The sequence below is a fragment of the Ursus maritimus genome, unplaced genomic scaffold, assembly GCF_017311325.1.
Source record: "Ursus maritimus isolate PB19 unplaced genomic scaffold, ASM1731132v1 scaffold_1, whole genome shotgun sequence".
NCBI lineage: Eukaryota > Metazoa > Chordata > Mammalia > Carnivora > Ursidae > Ursus > Ursus maritimus.
Window position 1 is genome coordinate 89,515,590 of NW_024423343.1, and position 17,360 is coordinate 89,532,949.

General features: G+C 38.0%; 1 protein-coding gene across 1 annotated transcript in view; it reads right to left on the reverse strand.

Annotated features, from left to right (window-relative positions):
• THSD7B (thrombospondin type 1 domain containing 7B) overlaps nt 1-16,935 on the reverse strand; it is a 699,268-nt gene extending 682,333 nt beyond the window's left edge. The window contains exon 1 of the mRNA XM_040645418.1: nt 16,201-16,935. Within this exon, the coding sequence (XP_040501352.1) occupies nt 16,201-16,339 (139 nt within the window). The 5' untranslated portion in view covers nt 16,340-16,935. The remainder of the gene's footprint in view (nt 1-16,200) is intronic.
• Between the last annotated feature and the right edge of the window lie 425 nt (nt 16,936-17,360).

The window sequence follows — 17,360 nt, forward strand, 5'->3', positions numbered from 1 at the left end:
CTCTCAAACTAGGCATTCTCAATAACATAAGCTAAATACAATGGCCAAGTTCCGCTATGTCTTAATGATCTATTCATTTCACGAAGGGTATTTTTCTTAACATGGTTCATTGGTGTTTTAAAGGATATTTGCCCTTATTGATGGGTTTGCCAGAACAAAGGCTCTTGCCATGATACAGTGCTAGGAGTGGCCTTCTGGACCAGAGAGGTAGCAGTAATCATTAAAAGGCTCAGTTTCCTATTACACCCTAAGTGAGTTTTAATACTTCTGTTAGGCAAGAAGCTTCTTTTAGGCAAGAAGTACGACAAGTAAATTTTACTCCTATATTCAATATCCAGAAAGTCCAGAAAATTCTACGCAGACCCCTAGGATCATCCATTTTAAATCAGGGAATACTTTAATCATTGAATAATAGGCTTAATAACCAGTCATGGCAAGATGGAAGATCTATATAAAGAATCAACCATATTTCTTGTATTACCAGTAAACCATCTTAAAATGAAATTAAGAGAACTACACCATTCAAAATACATAAAATACTTATGAATAAATGTAAAGGAAGTAAAAGGCTTGTAACCTGAAGATTACAAAATATTACTAGGGGAAATAAAGCAAATGGAGAAACACTCCATGTTCATGGATTGGAAAATTCAATATTATTAAAATGGCAATTCTTTCTAAATTGATCTGTAGATTAGGCATAATCCCTATCAAAATTCCAGCAGGATTTCATGCAAGAAGTTCACCAACTGATCCTAAAGTGGAAATGCAAGAGACTCAGAATAGCAAAAGCAATTTTTAAAAGAACAAAATTTGGGGTGCCTGGGTGGTGCAGTTGGTTAAGCATCCGACTCTTGATTTCAGCTCAGGGCATGATCTCAGGGTTGTGAGATGGAGACCCATGTCAGGCTCTGCACTGGGTGTGGAGCCTGCTTCAGGTTCTCTCTCCCTTTCTCCCTCTGCCCCTCCCTCACTATACTCACTTGCTCGCTCTCTAAATAAACAAATACACGGGATAAAGTTGGAGGATTCTCACTTCCTAATTTCTGAACTTCTTATAAAGTTATTAAGATAAAAAAATACAGAAATAATAAAGTCATAAGCTACAGTTATCAAGGACAGCGTAATACTGACATAAGGACAGATGTACAGGGGTCAATGGAACACAGCTCAAAGTCCAGAAATAAACCCTTTTATTTATGGTCAATTGATGTTCACAAAAATGTTAGGCAATTCAATGAGCAAAGTATAGCCTGTCAACAAATGGTGCCGGTACAACTGGAGAGCCACGTGCAATAAGATGAAGTTAGATCTTGACCCTCCCCCACCATATCGAACAGTAATTTAGAATGTATCATAGACCTAAACATAAGAGCTAAAACTATAAAAAGTTTATAAGAAAATATAGGAGAAAATCTTTGAGAACTTGAATAAGGCAAAGATTTCTTAGCTTATGGGGCGAACAGTACAATCTGTAAATGAAAAATACCAATAAACTGGACTTCAAAATTCAAAACTTTTGCACTTCAAAGACACCATTAAAAACCAAAAAGCCAAACCATAGACTGAAAGTATTTTCAAATCACATGTCTAATAAAGGAGTTGTATCCAAAACATAAAAGAACTTTTGAAACTCACTAACAAGAATATAACCCAATTTTGAAATGTAAAAAGGATTTGAAGAGACATTTCATCAAAGAAAATATAAAAATGGCTAATAAATACATATAAAGACAATATCATTAATTGCTAATGAAATTCAAATCAAAACCATGAGATTCCGTTTCACACCAACTATAATGAATTTAATCAAAAATACAGACAATAATAAATGTTAGCTAGAATATGGAAAAAACATTGCTGGCGGGAATGTAAAATGTATGGCCACTTTGGAAAATGGTGTGCCATTTCTTACAGAGTTAAGAATCTATTTGCCATACAACCCAAAAATTCCATTCCCAAGAAAAATTAAAATATGTCCACACCAAGACTGGCACACATTCACAGCAGCACTATACACAGTAGCAGAAAAGTGGAAACAACCCAAATGTCCATCAACTTGTGAACGAATAAAAGAAGTTATAGTAATACAATAAAATATTATACTATTCAGCAGTACAAATGAATGAAATATTAATGCATGCTATAATATGAAGCTCAAAAACATTATGCTATATGAAAGAAGCCAGTCACAAGAGACCACATCCTGTATGATTCCATTTATATGAAATATCTAGAAAAAGGAAATCTATAGAGACCAAAAGTAGATCAGCAGTTGGGAGTGGGAATAGGGTTTAAAAGTAAATAGATTGTGGAGATGGTTGCATAACTTGGTAAATACAGTAAAAATAATTGAAATATACATTTTAAGTGTGTAAATTTTTGCACATAAATTATACTTTAATAAAGTTGTTAAAAATAATCTTTCATGCTAATAATTACTAGTATTATAACAGCATAGAACACTATAAAGAGAAGCCTCCACTCGGCATAAAACATTTACCTGGGTCATCAACCACCAGAATGATAGGCAATTAACATGAAATCTAGGGAAATAGAGAAGGTGGACATTTTGGGGGTTCATGAGTTTCTCTATTGAGAAAGGCAACACCATAAGCAGTTCTAAGTTAAAAGTTTCAGAAGAAGAAAACCAAAGACCTTTGCATAATGAAAACTCACGTAGTGAAAAGTCACTGGGCTAGCCATGGTCCCATCACTTAATACCTATACTATTCAAACTGAGTTTCCTCCTTAACCTGCCGACAACATCTCAGGCTGTTGTGAGGACAGTGTAAGACTCATAAAAGAAAAGGCATTATCGTATAATTATATTTTCCCCTATTGCCAAATATCAAGGTGTTCTTACACTCTTGCTTTCTTTCTCATTTTGAGTCGGAAGACAGAAGAAGACTATCAGATAAACCCATCTAAGTTCAAACCTAGGTTTGGTCAAAAAAGGCCACACATTCTTAGCCCTTAAGAAAGCTTTGAGACGGCATTCTTCCTGGTAATTGTGTTGGATAGCGTCCCACAGCTCTTGCCGTGGAAACAATCAAATAGAATTTTATGAATAGAAATGTCAAGGGACAATATTTATTGGAGGTCTAATATTTGAAACAGCTAAGGTGCATGGGGAATGCCACTAAAAGTAAACAATAAAATGACAATTTAAAAAGACTTCTTTTAGAAAATTAATGTTGAAGTGGAGAAAAAGAATATCCAATCACCTCTTGAGAGAAATGATATTCATTATACCCAAATGCCTATCTGTCCAAATTAAATCATGTTCTACCTGTCAGAAGGTGGGAGGGACAGGGCATAATCTCTCACCGTAGCATCCATTGAATAGTGATAAAAGCATAGCACTGAATACTTAACATGACTTTGATCGAGCAATATTTACTTCGCTTTTTTTTTTCAGTTGATTCCTTTTTATTATTTAATTTGGTTTTTTAAGATATCTCATGATTCAGGTGGCAAGAATGAACTCTTTATGAAGCGAACATAATTTTCACAATAAGTGCGATTATGCTGGTTAAGAAGACAAATGAGACCAACTGGAGCTGTCCCTTCCTGGAGGAATGGACAGATCTTGGGGGGCCGAGGCCCTGGGGAGACCCCTTTGGCTGTCATCAACAGCCCACACCTCATCGACAAGTCATTTATTGGTCCAGTTCACAGGATGTCCTCAGGTCTCTGGCTTTGCGTCTTTACTTCGAGTATAGAAAATGTACTTTGAGATGTACTATAGAATACGAACTATATTTTACAAACATTTTCTCATTCCCCATTTACTGATGAGAAAGCAAAGGCATAAAGTTGAGGTCACACACAGCTTGGCTTAGCTGTGGGGTCCATGTTCCAGACCACTCCATCATGCCTAATACGTAGTGTCGGCATCTTTATCATGCCCAGGTTCTTTACAAATACAGCTAAGTAATTAAGCCTCAAAATGGTTTTCTAAAAAAGATTTAAAATGCAGCCACTCCTTTTCAACACAGTGCATGTACTTAGCAACAAAAATCTTTCAACAGCTGCATTCAATTAAAAAATTATTAACCCTGAGGAAAAATCCACACACACAAAAAAATATATCCATATGCTATTCTTATCATTTCTTATGTTTCATTTGTAGTAACGTGTATTCGTGAATGAAATCCACCACTGGGTGATAAAACTACTTATTTCCACATTAGCTTATTATTTTCTTCTTTTGGGGGGAAAATGATCAATGCAAGGGGATAATAATATCACAGACTCCCTACATGAACCACAGTTTGGTTACTATAGTAACTCCAAAAAAGCAAAGGAACAAAAGAATGAGATGCTTAATTCATATTCATACTTTTGCTATGAAAATAAGCTTTAAAAGTACATAGCATTAAAGGAGTAGTAAATATGAATGGTGTTAAATATATACTTTTTAAAGATTTTATTTTATTTATTTGAGAGAGAGAGAGCACAAGAGCTGGGGGAGGGGTGCAGAGGGAGAAGCAGACTCCCGGCTGAGCAGCCCTATGCGTGGGGTCCATCCCAGGATCCCGGGATCGTGACCTGAGCTGAAGGCAAACACATACCTTACTGAGCCACCCAGGTGCCCCAAATGTATACCTTTTGAGTTATTTTCTCTGAGTCTCAGATATTATCTAATGTCTGCAGCACAGATGTCATCTGTGGCTATAAAGTCTGGAGAACTTTGTGGATGTATCAAAACAAGTGTATGAACTGAGCAAATCTATAATCAACCTACAAGAAGGCAGGCTTTTTTTTTTTTTTTTCTTATTTGTTTCCAATCAAGATTGACTGTGGTTTATGATACCTAAGGTGATGAGCATGAAGATGTTTATAAAATAAGCTTTTAAGGTTGCTTTTATGAATTCACAATACTGCCTTGTAGCGTTTAATTCACGTTTCAATCCCACTTTGATGGATCTCACTTATTTTCATTTTTGACTTTTGTATTTCTTTCCGTGGAAGGCTCTATTTTCTTAGTTAAGAATAATTCAAATGCATGTTAAGTACCAAAATTCTACTATGGAAGACAAAGTTGAAGGGAGATATTTCCAGGTGGCCATAAAGGAATTTTCCATTGATAATCTGACCTCCAGAGAGAAACTGTTCCCAGATTAATCACCACCAGTCCAATAGCTCAGGACAACCCAAAACATACAGAGCCAATAAACATTCAAATTAAATGTTTAAAAATTTTAACCCGGGCATAGTTTGGTTGGCCAGTGAACTTTATCAGAGACAGGTTTTGTAACACACGCTCAAAGAGAGTAACTGAGTCAATCACTATAAAAAATTAACATTTCGACATCCCTTCCATTCCAGAATAAATAGCCTTTAGTAAAATTGGCAGAAAATAAGTGAGAAGACTTCCCATTAGCTCAGGGAACATGACATATGTGTATATTTTTACTCCTCCTAATACCCCACTGAAATGACAGTAAAGGCATTAAAAGATACAACTCAATAAGGGTCAGAAACATAGAGTAAGAGGAGCAGAAGAGATAGCAATAAATCCTGGAGCACGGAGAGCGGATGGAGGAGCAGGAGGTGACCTGACAACATAAAGGAAGCTGAAGATTAGGTGCTTACAGAAGCATATGGGAACAGCAAGAGGAAAAGCCAATGTCTACTTGCAGAATGTTGGGAAGACTTGGGACCTCGCGGCACAGGAAAGGGGTAAGGCTTGTGGCTTGATATGGGGAATAATTAAAAGTCTATAAATAGAATTAATTAGCCCCACAGATGCCTCTCTCTGTTCCTTCCTCAATCTCTGCAGGAAAACAGCAAAATTCTTCTCCTCAAGAGATCGTTTCTGAGAACAGCATACACCGTGGAAGACAACGATGAGGTATGCTATTCAAAAGAGAGGAATTAAGTGAAACGTGGAGGGCTCAATGTTGAGCCACATCTGCCAAGACTTCTGCCGTGAGCATTTCAGTAGTGCAGCGTAGGCAGGCAAGGAAAAGTTCATTTCAGGAGACGAAGCGACGATGGCTAATTTTATGTGTCAACTTGATGACCACAGGATACCCGGATATTTAGTTAAACATTATTTATTGTTGTATCTGTGAGGGTGCTTCTGAGGAGATAGGCATTTGAATCAGTAAGCTGAGTAAAGCAGACTTCCCTCCCCACTTTGGACAGGCATACTTGGATCCATTGAGGGCCTGAACAGAACAAAAAGACAGAGGAAGGAAAAATTCACTCTCTGACTGACTTCTTGAGCTGAGACATTGTTCTGCATTTGAACTGGGACTTGCACCGTTGGTTCCTCTGGTTCTCAGGCTTTTAGGCTCAAACTGAAACTACAGCACTGGTTTTCTGGGGCCTCCAGATGGCAGATCATGGCATTTCTTAGCCTCCATAATCACATGAGCCAATTCCTTATAATAAATAGATAATATATAATCTCTCTCCCTCCCCCCTGGCTGTTCCTGCACCCCCATATATATACACACACACACATATATATACATATATATAACATGTATATATGCTATGTGCTCTGTTTCTATGGAGAACCCTGAGTAATCCAGACACTAAGTAGCCCCTGTAATGAAGACTGCTAATCACGGCAAAATCTAGTTTCCCTTCTTGCATGGCTGCCAACCCACAGGCTACATTTTCCATCTTCCCTTGTGGCTACAAGTGACAACAAGACTACATTCTCACCAGTGGAATAGGAACAGAAGTGATGGATCATGGCAAATTTAAAACATACCTGAAAATTATCTGACTCTCCTCCCATCCAAAGATGGAACCTAAGTTTCCTCCTTAGAGACTCTCTTGCAACCAACAGAATGTGGCAGAACTTACCGTGCGTGGCTCCTAGTCTAGGTTAGAAAAAGCCACACCACTCCCACCTGTGTCTCTTTGGAAGTTTGCTCTGAGAGTCCTCAGCTACCATGTGAGAAGTCTGGCTACTCTGAAGCCTCACTATGGAGGGACCATGCACACAGACCACACAGAGAGAGAAAAGAGATACCTAGAGGCCCAGCTATTCTAGCCCCAGCTGTTTGAGACTTTCCAAACTGGGTGTCACATATGTGAGTGAAGAAGCCTTCCACGTGACTCAGCCCCTGCCACTATCTGACTGCAACAGCCTAAGAGACCCCAAGTGAGAACACTGGACCATCACCCCCCAGAGGTGTGAGCCAACTTGATGACTGTTTTTGTGTGAAACCATTATTTTGGAGTGGGCTGTTTCACAGAAATAGAGAAATGAAACATGTATGGAACTGCTGTGTTACTTGTTGAAGTTAACTTTCTTTTTTTCTTTTCTTTTATGATTATACTTTTTATTTCTAAGAAAACTGTTTAAAATATGGAATGATTTCAAATTAATAATAGAAGTCAATTAACTAGAACATGGAAATGACTGTGATGTAGCCTAGATGCACAGAGTAGGATAATATCCTTCCACAAGACGGTAAAAACACTCACAGGGCTGAAGGACTACATGTTGCAGAACCACTGATCAACCTGGACCACTAACATTATGAGACCTTCCCATGAGAGCGACAGGAGGCGCTAGTGTTTTTAAATCACTGTACTCGGGGGTATCTTTGTTATAGCGGCTTAGCTTTTACCTTAAATAATACCCATATAAAGACCCACGGTAAAGCCCTTTAGGACAGAGGGATACAGACTATTGAGGAACCCATCCTCCAGTAAAAAAGCCCGCTCATCACTCAAAGAAGCTTGATGATGAAGCCCGAGCTGAGTCAGAGATGCAGAAGGCCCCACCCGCTTTTAGTGCTGCACTCTTGGGAATCGCTAAGGAGATAGACAATAATCAATTGACACTGAAAGCAAGCTCCCCACATCAGAGCCCACAATCAAACAAACACATGAATAAAAGAGAAGAAATTTAGAGGAAGCACAAATGGTACAGAGAATGGAAGGGAAAATACTAAATTATTATTAAGATCCTCTAAATGAAAAGACACTATTATCTATGAAACAAGGTGCACTAAAAAATATAATCAAAGAAGAGGTCTTAGAAATTTAAAAATGTGATGTTGAAATAAAAAGTATTCAAAGGAAAGGCTGAAAGATTAAGTAGAATCAGTATTTCAGAAATTAAAAGCACAAAAAAAAGCAAAAGAAAAAACGGGAAATATCTAAAAACTGAAGATCAGCTAGAGAGTTGAAATATCTGTCTGAGAAGTTTCAGGAGGGAGGAAATCACATACAAAATAAATTTCAGCACTGTAGAGCCTGGGCATGTTAATTAAAATATCCTCCTAATGTTCAGCACAATAAAGAGAAAAGACTTAACCCCAAAGTATATAATCATGAAATTTCAGAACTTCCTGCATAAAGAGAAGGTTTCAGAAAGAGGAAAACAAGCAAGTAATGTACAAAGAGATGAGATCAGAATAACATCAAACTTCTTAGAAACAACACCGGAAGCTAAAATATAGGGAGGCAAAACATTCAGAATTCTGAAGTGTGCTATGTATACTTCATACATCCCCACATCAGAGACCATGATCAAACAAACACATGAATAAAAGAGAAGAAGAAATTTAGAGGAAGCATAACTGGTATGGTACACTGCTTTTTAACCTTGACCTCTATACCCATATCAGTCAAGTGTATGACAACTACAGAAACCCTTTCAGACATGAAAAATTACTTCCAATATACCTCATGTTAGCAGTTTTACCAGATAAGTTTGGCAGTTCTAGAAAACAAAGCAATAAAAGCGAAGAAGAGAAACAGAACAGGGACCATGAGGTTCCAGATGAAAAAATGAAGGAACATTCCAAAGAAAACAACAGTGGAAAGATCTCCCAAAGAAAAAATATGGTAGAGTGCTTGCAACCATGCTTAAGTGCTTCAAAATATTAGGGGCACCTGGATGGCTCAGTCGATTGGATGGCTGCCTTCTGCCCAGGTTGTGATCACAGTGTTCTGGGATCAAGCCCCACATCAGGCTCCCTGCTTAGTGGGGAGTCTGCTTCTCCCTCTGCCTCCGCTGCTCTCCCTGCTTGTGCTCTTTCCCTCTCTCTTTCAAATAAAAAAATAAAATCTTTTAAAAAAAATTAACAACAGGCATGTGAGCCATCAAATGCAGCATTGGGGGAAAGACAGCAATAGGCTCAAAGATGGCAAAACCAAAGAAGAGAATGAGGGAATTTTTTACTTCTGTGTCAAACAAAAAGCTGAAAAGAAGAGAAACATAGTACAGCATAGTACACTGCTTGGCTCAGCAGAGAACAACATCTAGGTAAAAATAACCATATAAACACTGCTCTCTGATTTAAAGATTTCGATCTCACCAGTTGGAAGTGGGGTAATAAGGAGGGAAAGTGGCAGGGAGATTTTCAACTAACGTAACAGAAAATCAACAGGAAATATCTAATATGTATATATCGAGAACTCTCAGTAATCAGCAGATGGCTTAGAAATACGGAGGGGAACATCAGACTAAACAGCCAGAAGAGTTGGAAGTGGCTGCCTCTGTGAAAATGAACCGGGAAGAAACATGCAACTGTAATGCGCCATCATAAGAATCACAGTAAGAGTGGGGCGCCTGGGTGGCACAGCGGTTAAGCGTCTGCCTTCGGCTCAGGGCGTGATCCCGGCGTTATGGGATCGAGCCCCACATCAGGCTCTTCCGTTATGAGCCTGCTTCCTCCTCTCCCACTCCCCCTGCTTGTGTTCCCTCTCTCGCTGGCTGTCTCTATCGCTGTCGAATAAATAAATAAAATCTTTAAAAAAAAAAAAAAAAAAAAAAAAAAGAATCACAGTAAGAGTAAATTTCTAACTATGCATCTCTTCCTCCTTATAAAAACATGTCTTCAAGATCTTTTTCCAGAATGATCAGAAAGGGTCCTGGAACCATGCAACAAGGAAATATGGATCATTTATTTTTATATTTACTGATTCATAAGTCTGGCTTTGGCTTTTATTAATTTTATATTCTCCCCTCAATATTTCTTTCAAGTTCTAGGATAATAGGAATCAGACCTTCTACTTCTTCAGTCTCATCACTTTCCAACCCTCTTAAATACACACATAGACACACACAAACCCACAGAAGAAAGTTCCCCTCATTCTGCAAGTACTTAATGTGCTGGGAATATTTCATGCAGCAGTTATCTATGTTCTAGGTACCTGGAACATATCCATGAATAAAATCGGCAAAATCCCTGTCCTCAGGGAGTGTGCATTTTAGTATTACTTAGAGAAAAAAAAGCAGAATTACTTGTTTTATATTATTTAAATAATATAGACTTTTCCTGACTTATTGGGAGCATTATAAAATTAGTACCTGTGGTCTCTAAGGAAAAATAATTAGAATTTTTAGCAGTGAATCCCATGCCGTATAGGTCTATGCATTTTGATACCACAGAAATCACACCACTGAGACTATATTATGCACGTGTCTCTAAGACAAATTAATATCCATAGAAGTAATTAAAATGATTTTAATTTAATCAAAGTCTCAAAGGAAATATTTCATGGACATAGTCAAAAAATTAGCTCTCTCCTAAGAACATTTTATTTTCCTAGGATTCCTAAACTTTAAATATATATAATTTTTTCTTAAAGTGCTTCCAACACTGAAAACATTATTATTTAAGCTATAATTAAATATCATCCTATGTAAGATCCTTTTTCCTTATACAATGTCATTTTCACAATCCCCTTTTTTTCCCCCAAAACGATTAATTCCAACTTACCTACTTAGTCCTTAGAACATGAGTCATTATTCTCACCCTTTTTATTCACTGGGAAGGAGCTACTGAAATTAAAGATTTCTTAGAATCTGTCATACAGAAAGTTTTGGACCTAAAAAGTTAGTGAAACTACTTATGACCATTTATTAATAAAATGTGTAACTGTCAAACCTATCTCTCCTTTTTTGTGTGTTTAAGGAATTAAAGTATGCAAAAATTGGATAACATAAAAACAAGGATAGTGTAAGCATTCAATGATTATCTAATAATGATAAAAACAATAGCTAACATGTATTGAGTAGGAATATTATACACAGGTATTTCAATATACTGTTTTACTTAACGGTCAAAACAGTCCCGTGAAGTATTTATTATCCTCATTTTTGGATGGATAAATAGGGCCGAGAGAAGTTAAAGAACTCTCTCCTTTTTAGATACTTAGGATTCAAATATGGGTCTGCCTCTGTACAAAGTTCTAGTTCTTTCTCATATACTCAAAGAATCTCTTAGGATGACTTAAGGCTATTAAAAGAACTCCTCACAAAGAGACAAATGTGGATTTTTTTTTTCCTTTCATACCTTATTATTCATAGCAAAACTTGTTTTCCAGTCTTTTTATAAACTCACTTGCAAAATGTAATTTGGAGTGATGAAAATGTTCTGGAGCTAGGGAGTGGTGACGTCTCCACCAACTGTGAACATACTAAATGTCACTGAATTGTATACTTCAAAATGGTTACAACAGTAAAGTTTATGTTATGCATATTTTACTACTCTTATTTTCAACGTCCTTTGGCCCCACGGAAGCACATTAGAAGTATGTCCTCTACATACACGGGATCAAACATTTCAAGGTCAACTCTTCAGTTCTAAGGCTACATATTTAAACTCTACCTCTTTTGCTAGTGACTTCCAAATTTACATCTCTCTTACAGCAAAGACCCTTCTCCTGAATTCAGACCCACACATCCAACTTCCTGGTCGGCATCTCCCACAAATTTCTAACAGGCTCAGGAATGTAACTTGTCCAGTCCCAAGTTGCTACTGGTCGCTCCGTGCCAGGTCCTTCACACTCAGCCTGTATTAAGTGTCAGCAGCTCCACTCATCACCCAGCTGCTCAGACCAAAGTCTCAGTGTTACCCCTGAATCTCTTTGCTTCCCTGCCCCCTCACATCAGTAAGTCATGATCCTTTACCTTCCAACAGGATTTCTCAGTCTGGGCACTATTGACACTTGGGGGCCTGGTAATTGTTGTGGGGGCCGTCCTGTGCTTCTACACACGGTTGTCAGTAGCTCGCCCCAGTTGTGACAACCAGAAAAGTCCCCCGCTGGGCAAAATCACCCCTGGTTGAAAACTGGGGCCTTTAATATATCCGAAATTCAACCTCTCCTCACCACCTTCACTGCCATGACCTTCGGTCAAGCTATTACCATCATTCTTCATTATTTTTACAGACGCCTCCTAACTGGCCTCCCCGCTTCCACCATTCTTAACTGACTACCTGCAATGAGTCTGCTAAAATTTTATTAAAAATAAAGATCATGTCACCACGTTCCCAAAACTCCCCAGTATCCTTCTGTCTCACCCAGAGCAAAAGCCAAATGGTAATGTTGACCTATGAGGATACACTTGATCTGGGCCCCATTCCATCTCTGACCTGATCTGTCACTGTCCCCGACATTCACTCTGTCCCAGCACGCTGGGCTCTTCTCTGGTTTCCAAACATGTCTCACATACACCTGCCTCTGGGCCTTTTGCCTTTGCTCCTCCCTTCATCTGGAAAATTCTTCACCCCTTATCCCCATGGCTGGCTCCCTTCTTCCTTCAGGTCTTTATTCAAACTACCTCCTCGGTGAGGCATCCCACAGCCCACTTGCTGGAGATTTCGACCTCTCACCTCTGGTTGCATATCCCTCTTCCTTGCCTTCTCTTTCCTTCCAGACACTTACCACCATCTACCGCCCTGTTTATTCACCTTCTTGATCATGTTCATTACCCCCTCCCTTTGTCTGTTTTATTCTCAGTTTATCTCACATGCTTGTAACAGTGCCTGACACACAATAAGGATCTGACAGGTAATAGTGGAATGAATGAACCTCTTAGAACATCTTAGAACCAACTGAGAAATGTTTTGAGACCACTAGTTACTTTGGCTTCAGAAACCATGATCTGTTCATCTCTACAAAGCACGCAGACATGAATAGTTATACATCTACTTAAAGCAACAAGCAACATCACTCCTTAGCTGGTACTCTTGCTGACACAATCCTTCTTCCTTGGCATGGATGGCAGATTGCTTGACACTAAATATAGATCAGAAGATCTCATCACAAAGATGACAGGCATTCAATAGCCTTGCCAGATCAATGATCCCATAGCCTGAAGCTCACCGGACTTTCTCTCAGTACAGAAATCCTTAGCAACATAACGTGCCACTCACTTATTATTCATCAATCCATTGTTTGTCCAAAGCCAGGAGTCACTTAGAAATGCCTCCAATTTGGATGAGGTTGACTAACAGCTCATCTACGGACTCAAGGGAAAACAACAGACACTAACAAAAACCTTAAGTTGTTAATCCTACAATCTAAACCCAGAGAACGGTTTCTAGGTTTCTAAAATACACTTATCTGGGTCTCCTGGAAAAGCTGTTAAAATTTCAGAATACACTGGACCTGAGTTGTCAGATTTGATAACATACTCCAAAAATGTAACTGATGTCACCTGCAACACAGGCTCTTTAAAAAAAAAAAAAAAAATCCAAATGAAATATAATAGACTCATGTATAAGCACATGGACAGATTCTAAGATACTGAAATTGCCTTTGAACATAAAGACCCAGAATTGCTCTAGTGCACATGACTCCTCAAAATAATATATTGTTTACCTTTAAAATAGTGTTACATTCGTGTCACTATAATTTATGGTAGCAAAACACTAAAAACTGCTGAAGTGCCAAGCAATAGGAGAAGAAAAGATAAAGCCAGAAGGGACTGGTTAAATAAATTATTGAATATAAATACAAAAGAATACTATGTAACCATTAAAAGATGAAATTGACCCATGTGCACTAAGAGGCAATGTTCATCAAGACATCATTATGTGATCAAAGCAAGTGGCAAATAAAGGGCGCATAGTAGGATTCTGATTGTATGAGGCAAAGCATGTGTACATATGTACATATGTGCATGTATGAATTAGATATTTTCAGGACCACCTTCTCCACCATTCTCTACTCTGCTCCCTGCCCAGGAAGCTGGTCTATATAGATAAATCAATGGGGTCCCTTGCCTTGTGGCTTCTGGCTGGATTCAGCCAATGAGAGATGTGAGGGCAAGGGCTGTTCCTTCCCCTGGCCCCTTTCCTCCTTCCCACTGCAGGTTGGTTATAACCCTCTAAAGGTCACAACATCTGTTGGGCATCCTCTCCATAAAGTTTTCTCTCCATGTTCCAGAAACGACTTCCTTTCCTTGCCCCCGCAGATCCAGAAGTCAGGAAGATTGACACTAGCTCAAGAGCACGCCACAATTCCTTGTAGCTTTTCTTAAGCTCTGCTCACACTTACCCCCTTTCATAAATAGTCCTTTTATTAAACTGATCCCAATGCCCTTCTTTGCATATACTCTTTCTTTTTTATCAGAACCTTAAATAATAATAATACCAATACTTTGTCTGTGTGTATCTTATGAGGTTTATATCTACACATATGCATGGAGATGTACTTACATGTGCAAAGAAAATCTCTAAAGAATACATAAGAGATTGGAGAATGGAATATATGGTCTGGACTTTGGCTTTTCATTTTGTATCTTTTAATTTTTTCTACTTTTAAAATACCTGGTCATATACAAGGAACAAATTTGTAATGTCCCATATTTCCAAATGGGACATATGTATTTATTACCTTTTTGATGGCACATGAAGGAGGGAAAGAAGTAATGAATACCAGGGAAAATGGGAGTGATGACAGAGATGCTTATTTGGAACAATGCAATCTGTCTAATGGGAAGGAATGTATCTCTGAAACTGAAGTTTGACAGTTATCCAAGAATTCATCCACTGCAGCATGGGTCTACCATCTTGTTCCAATGACCTGCTTTTAGAAAAGCAGACTTATTTTGAAAATTGGTTTCCAAATAAGCCCTTTTTCTCCACACATCTCATTTGTGGTTCAGCTTTGCTACTTTCCATCTTAATTGCACTTTTTTGGAGAACTTTAGACAAGAGTGAAGTCATATAAATGTGCTCATTTAGATTTGAGAAAATGTTTAGCCTTTCGTGATTAAAACAAAATAACCCCTTTCACGGAATTGCAAGATTGACTTTTATAACTATTTCCAAAGCTTACTAAAACTACTATGAGGTAAAAAATACAAATCACTAATGTGGTATTAGAGCCCACAATTAAATTAATTTATAAGGGCTTTAGTGCAATTAAATTTCCTCCAGACCGTATCTCTAATGGCACTGGGTTTTTTACTTAATATACTTTAAAGAACAATTTACTTTCATTTTTGCAAAGTCATTTAAATATTACAAATATCACTTTTGTACATATTTCCATGGTGACACAATACATTTGCAGTCTATTTAATTTACAACTGATGAGAATAAAATGAAAACTCTTCAAGGACCATACATCTTCTACAACATCCCATTTTCCTATTCTAAGATATTAAGTGTATAAGTTATCTGTGTTTGCAAGAATGGACTCTTGAAAGAGTAATAAATATTTTAAATGATCTGATTATGAAACTTAAAGAAAATTAAAATCTAGAGCAAAGAAACACATCAGTGATACAAAGAGCCAAGATGTTTAGGGTTCATCATTTAAAATAATAAAGTATCAGTCTTTAAAATTAAATTTAACAGATCTTTTCCACACTCAAATTAAGGAAATACTTGGAGAAGAACATGAGTTATGTACAAGTCTCCAAATTTCAATTCAACTTATTCATATACTTATGTACAAGGTAGCTAAAGATCTCAAAACACATTAAGGAGACTTTATAGTCACAGCTAATGAGCAAAGTTGTTAGGACGATTTCTCATGCTCCCAAACCTAGATACGTAGGATCGATGCTAGAAAATATTCAATAATACATAGCTAACTAGTGTGTCAGCTAAAAGAAGGACACACACAGATCTGGTCCAAAGCGTTTTTAGCTGAAGATATCAGCTACATTCAGATGTCATTTTTGCTACAAATGTGCTGCACAGTGGTGATATATTTGACAAAGGAGAAGCAGATGTAACTATGGACATCATAACTTTAATTGACAACAACATGAAAATTCAGAAGTATAACAAGCATCACAGATAGAGGTGACAATTATGCAGAAATAAAAATTAAATGTAAGCTTTACTATAAAGAAAAAGAGTCTATTTTTCCTCTCTGGATATTTCCTACTCCTCCAGAAATAAGAACAAGTATGGAAAGAATAGTCTTCTCATTAATGAAAACTGGACAAAAGAACAGCCAGGACATTCCTACCTGGTTTCCAGATGAACTGATTATCCTTTTTCGCTTCCAAGTGAGCTGCATGGGATAGCAAGAGAGAAAGTAATAGAAAGAGCTTCCTCATGCTCCTCCATAACCAGCAAGTGACAGCCGGATCACCCTTTGAAAACATTCTTCAGATTTTCAGCCTCTTGACTTGCCTATTCCTAAAAAAACAAAAACAGGAACAAAAAAAAAAGGAAAAGAAAGAAAGAAAACCAGATAAGTTTCTACTGTACAGAAATAATAAAAACTCACATTGACTGCTAGAACCTTTATCACGATGACATTACAAATTTCCCATTACCATACAGAGAGTACATATACTATTAACATTTTAAGATCAAAGGTTAATTAGCCAAGCTTTCAATCCTTACCCATCAGCCCTAAGGACTCCACAGTCCCTCATTCCTCCCCCCCACACGTCTACTTTTATTTTAAGAGCAGGGTTGTCAGATACCTGGTCTATTTCCTCCTCCAACTTAGCCAAACCTTGAGGAGCTCACGATTTGGGAAGAAACATGCACACACAGCAAAGTCCAAAATAGGGCAAAGAATGCTCTAACAGTAGTATCAAGAAAGCGAAATGGAGAAGACTGAGGGGGACGCAATTAGATCTTCCGTGGTGAGAGAAAAAAAGAGGGAAATCTCACACAACGTAATAGCTGAGAGGAGCCTTAGGAAAACCATGGCTTGAAGGAGCCAGAAGGGACCTTTCAGGCTACAAGAAATCACTGCGGACATGCATTTTGTGTTTGGTGGCTGGTGAGTGGGCCAGTGGCTGCTTATGAAGGATGCGAAGGGGAGGGAGGAATGGAGAGCCTGGGGAGCACCTTACGAAGAGCCTTGAATGTCATGTGAGTGAGTTGGGCTTCATTGTGTAAATAATAGTGATCAGAATTCTAGGAGAGCAAATGACTGAAAAAACTGACATCAGTGTGCATCACGGATTCATGGTAGATGAGGCTAGTTAGGAAACTAGGCAAAGAGTCCAGGCAAGAACTGGAAAATGAAAGGATCTGTGGCGATTTGAAATGTGGTGCAGCAGCCAGATTCGGTTAACAATTGGATGGGATACAAGAAAGAGAGAAGACAAGAAAGACTGCATGACTGCCAACTTACATGACCGAACAGATGGGACCCCTTTACCAAAG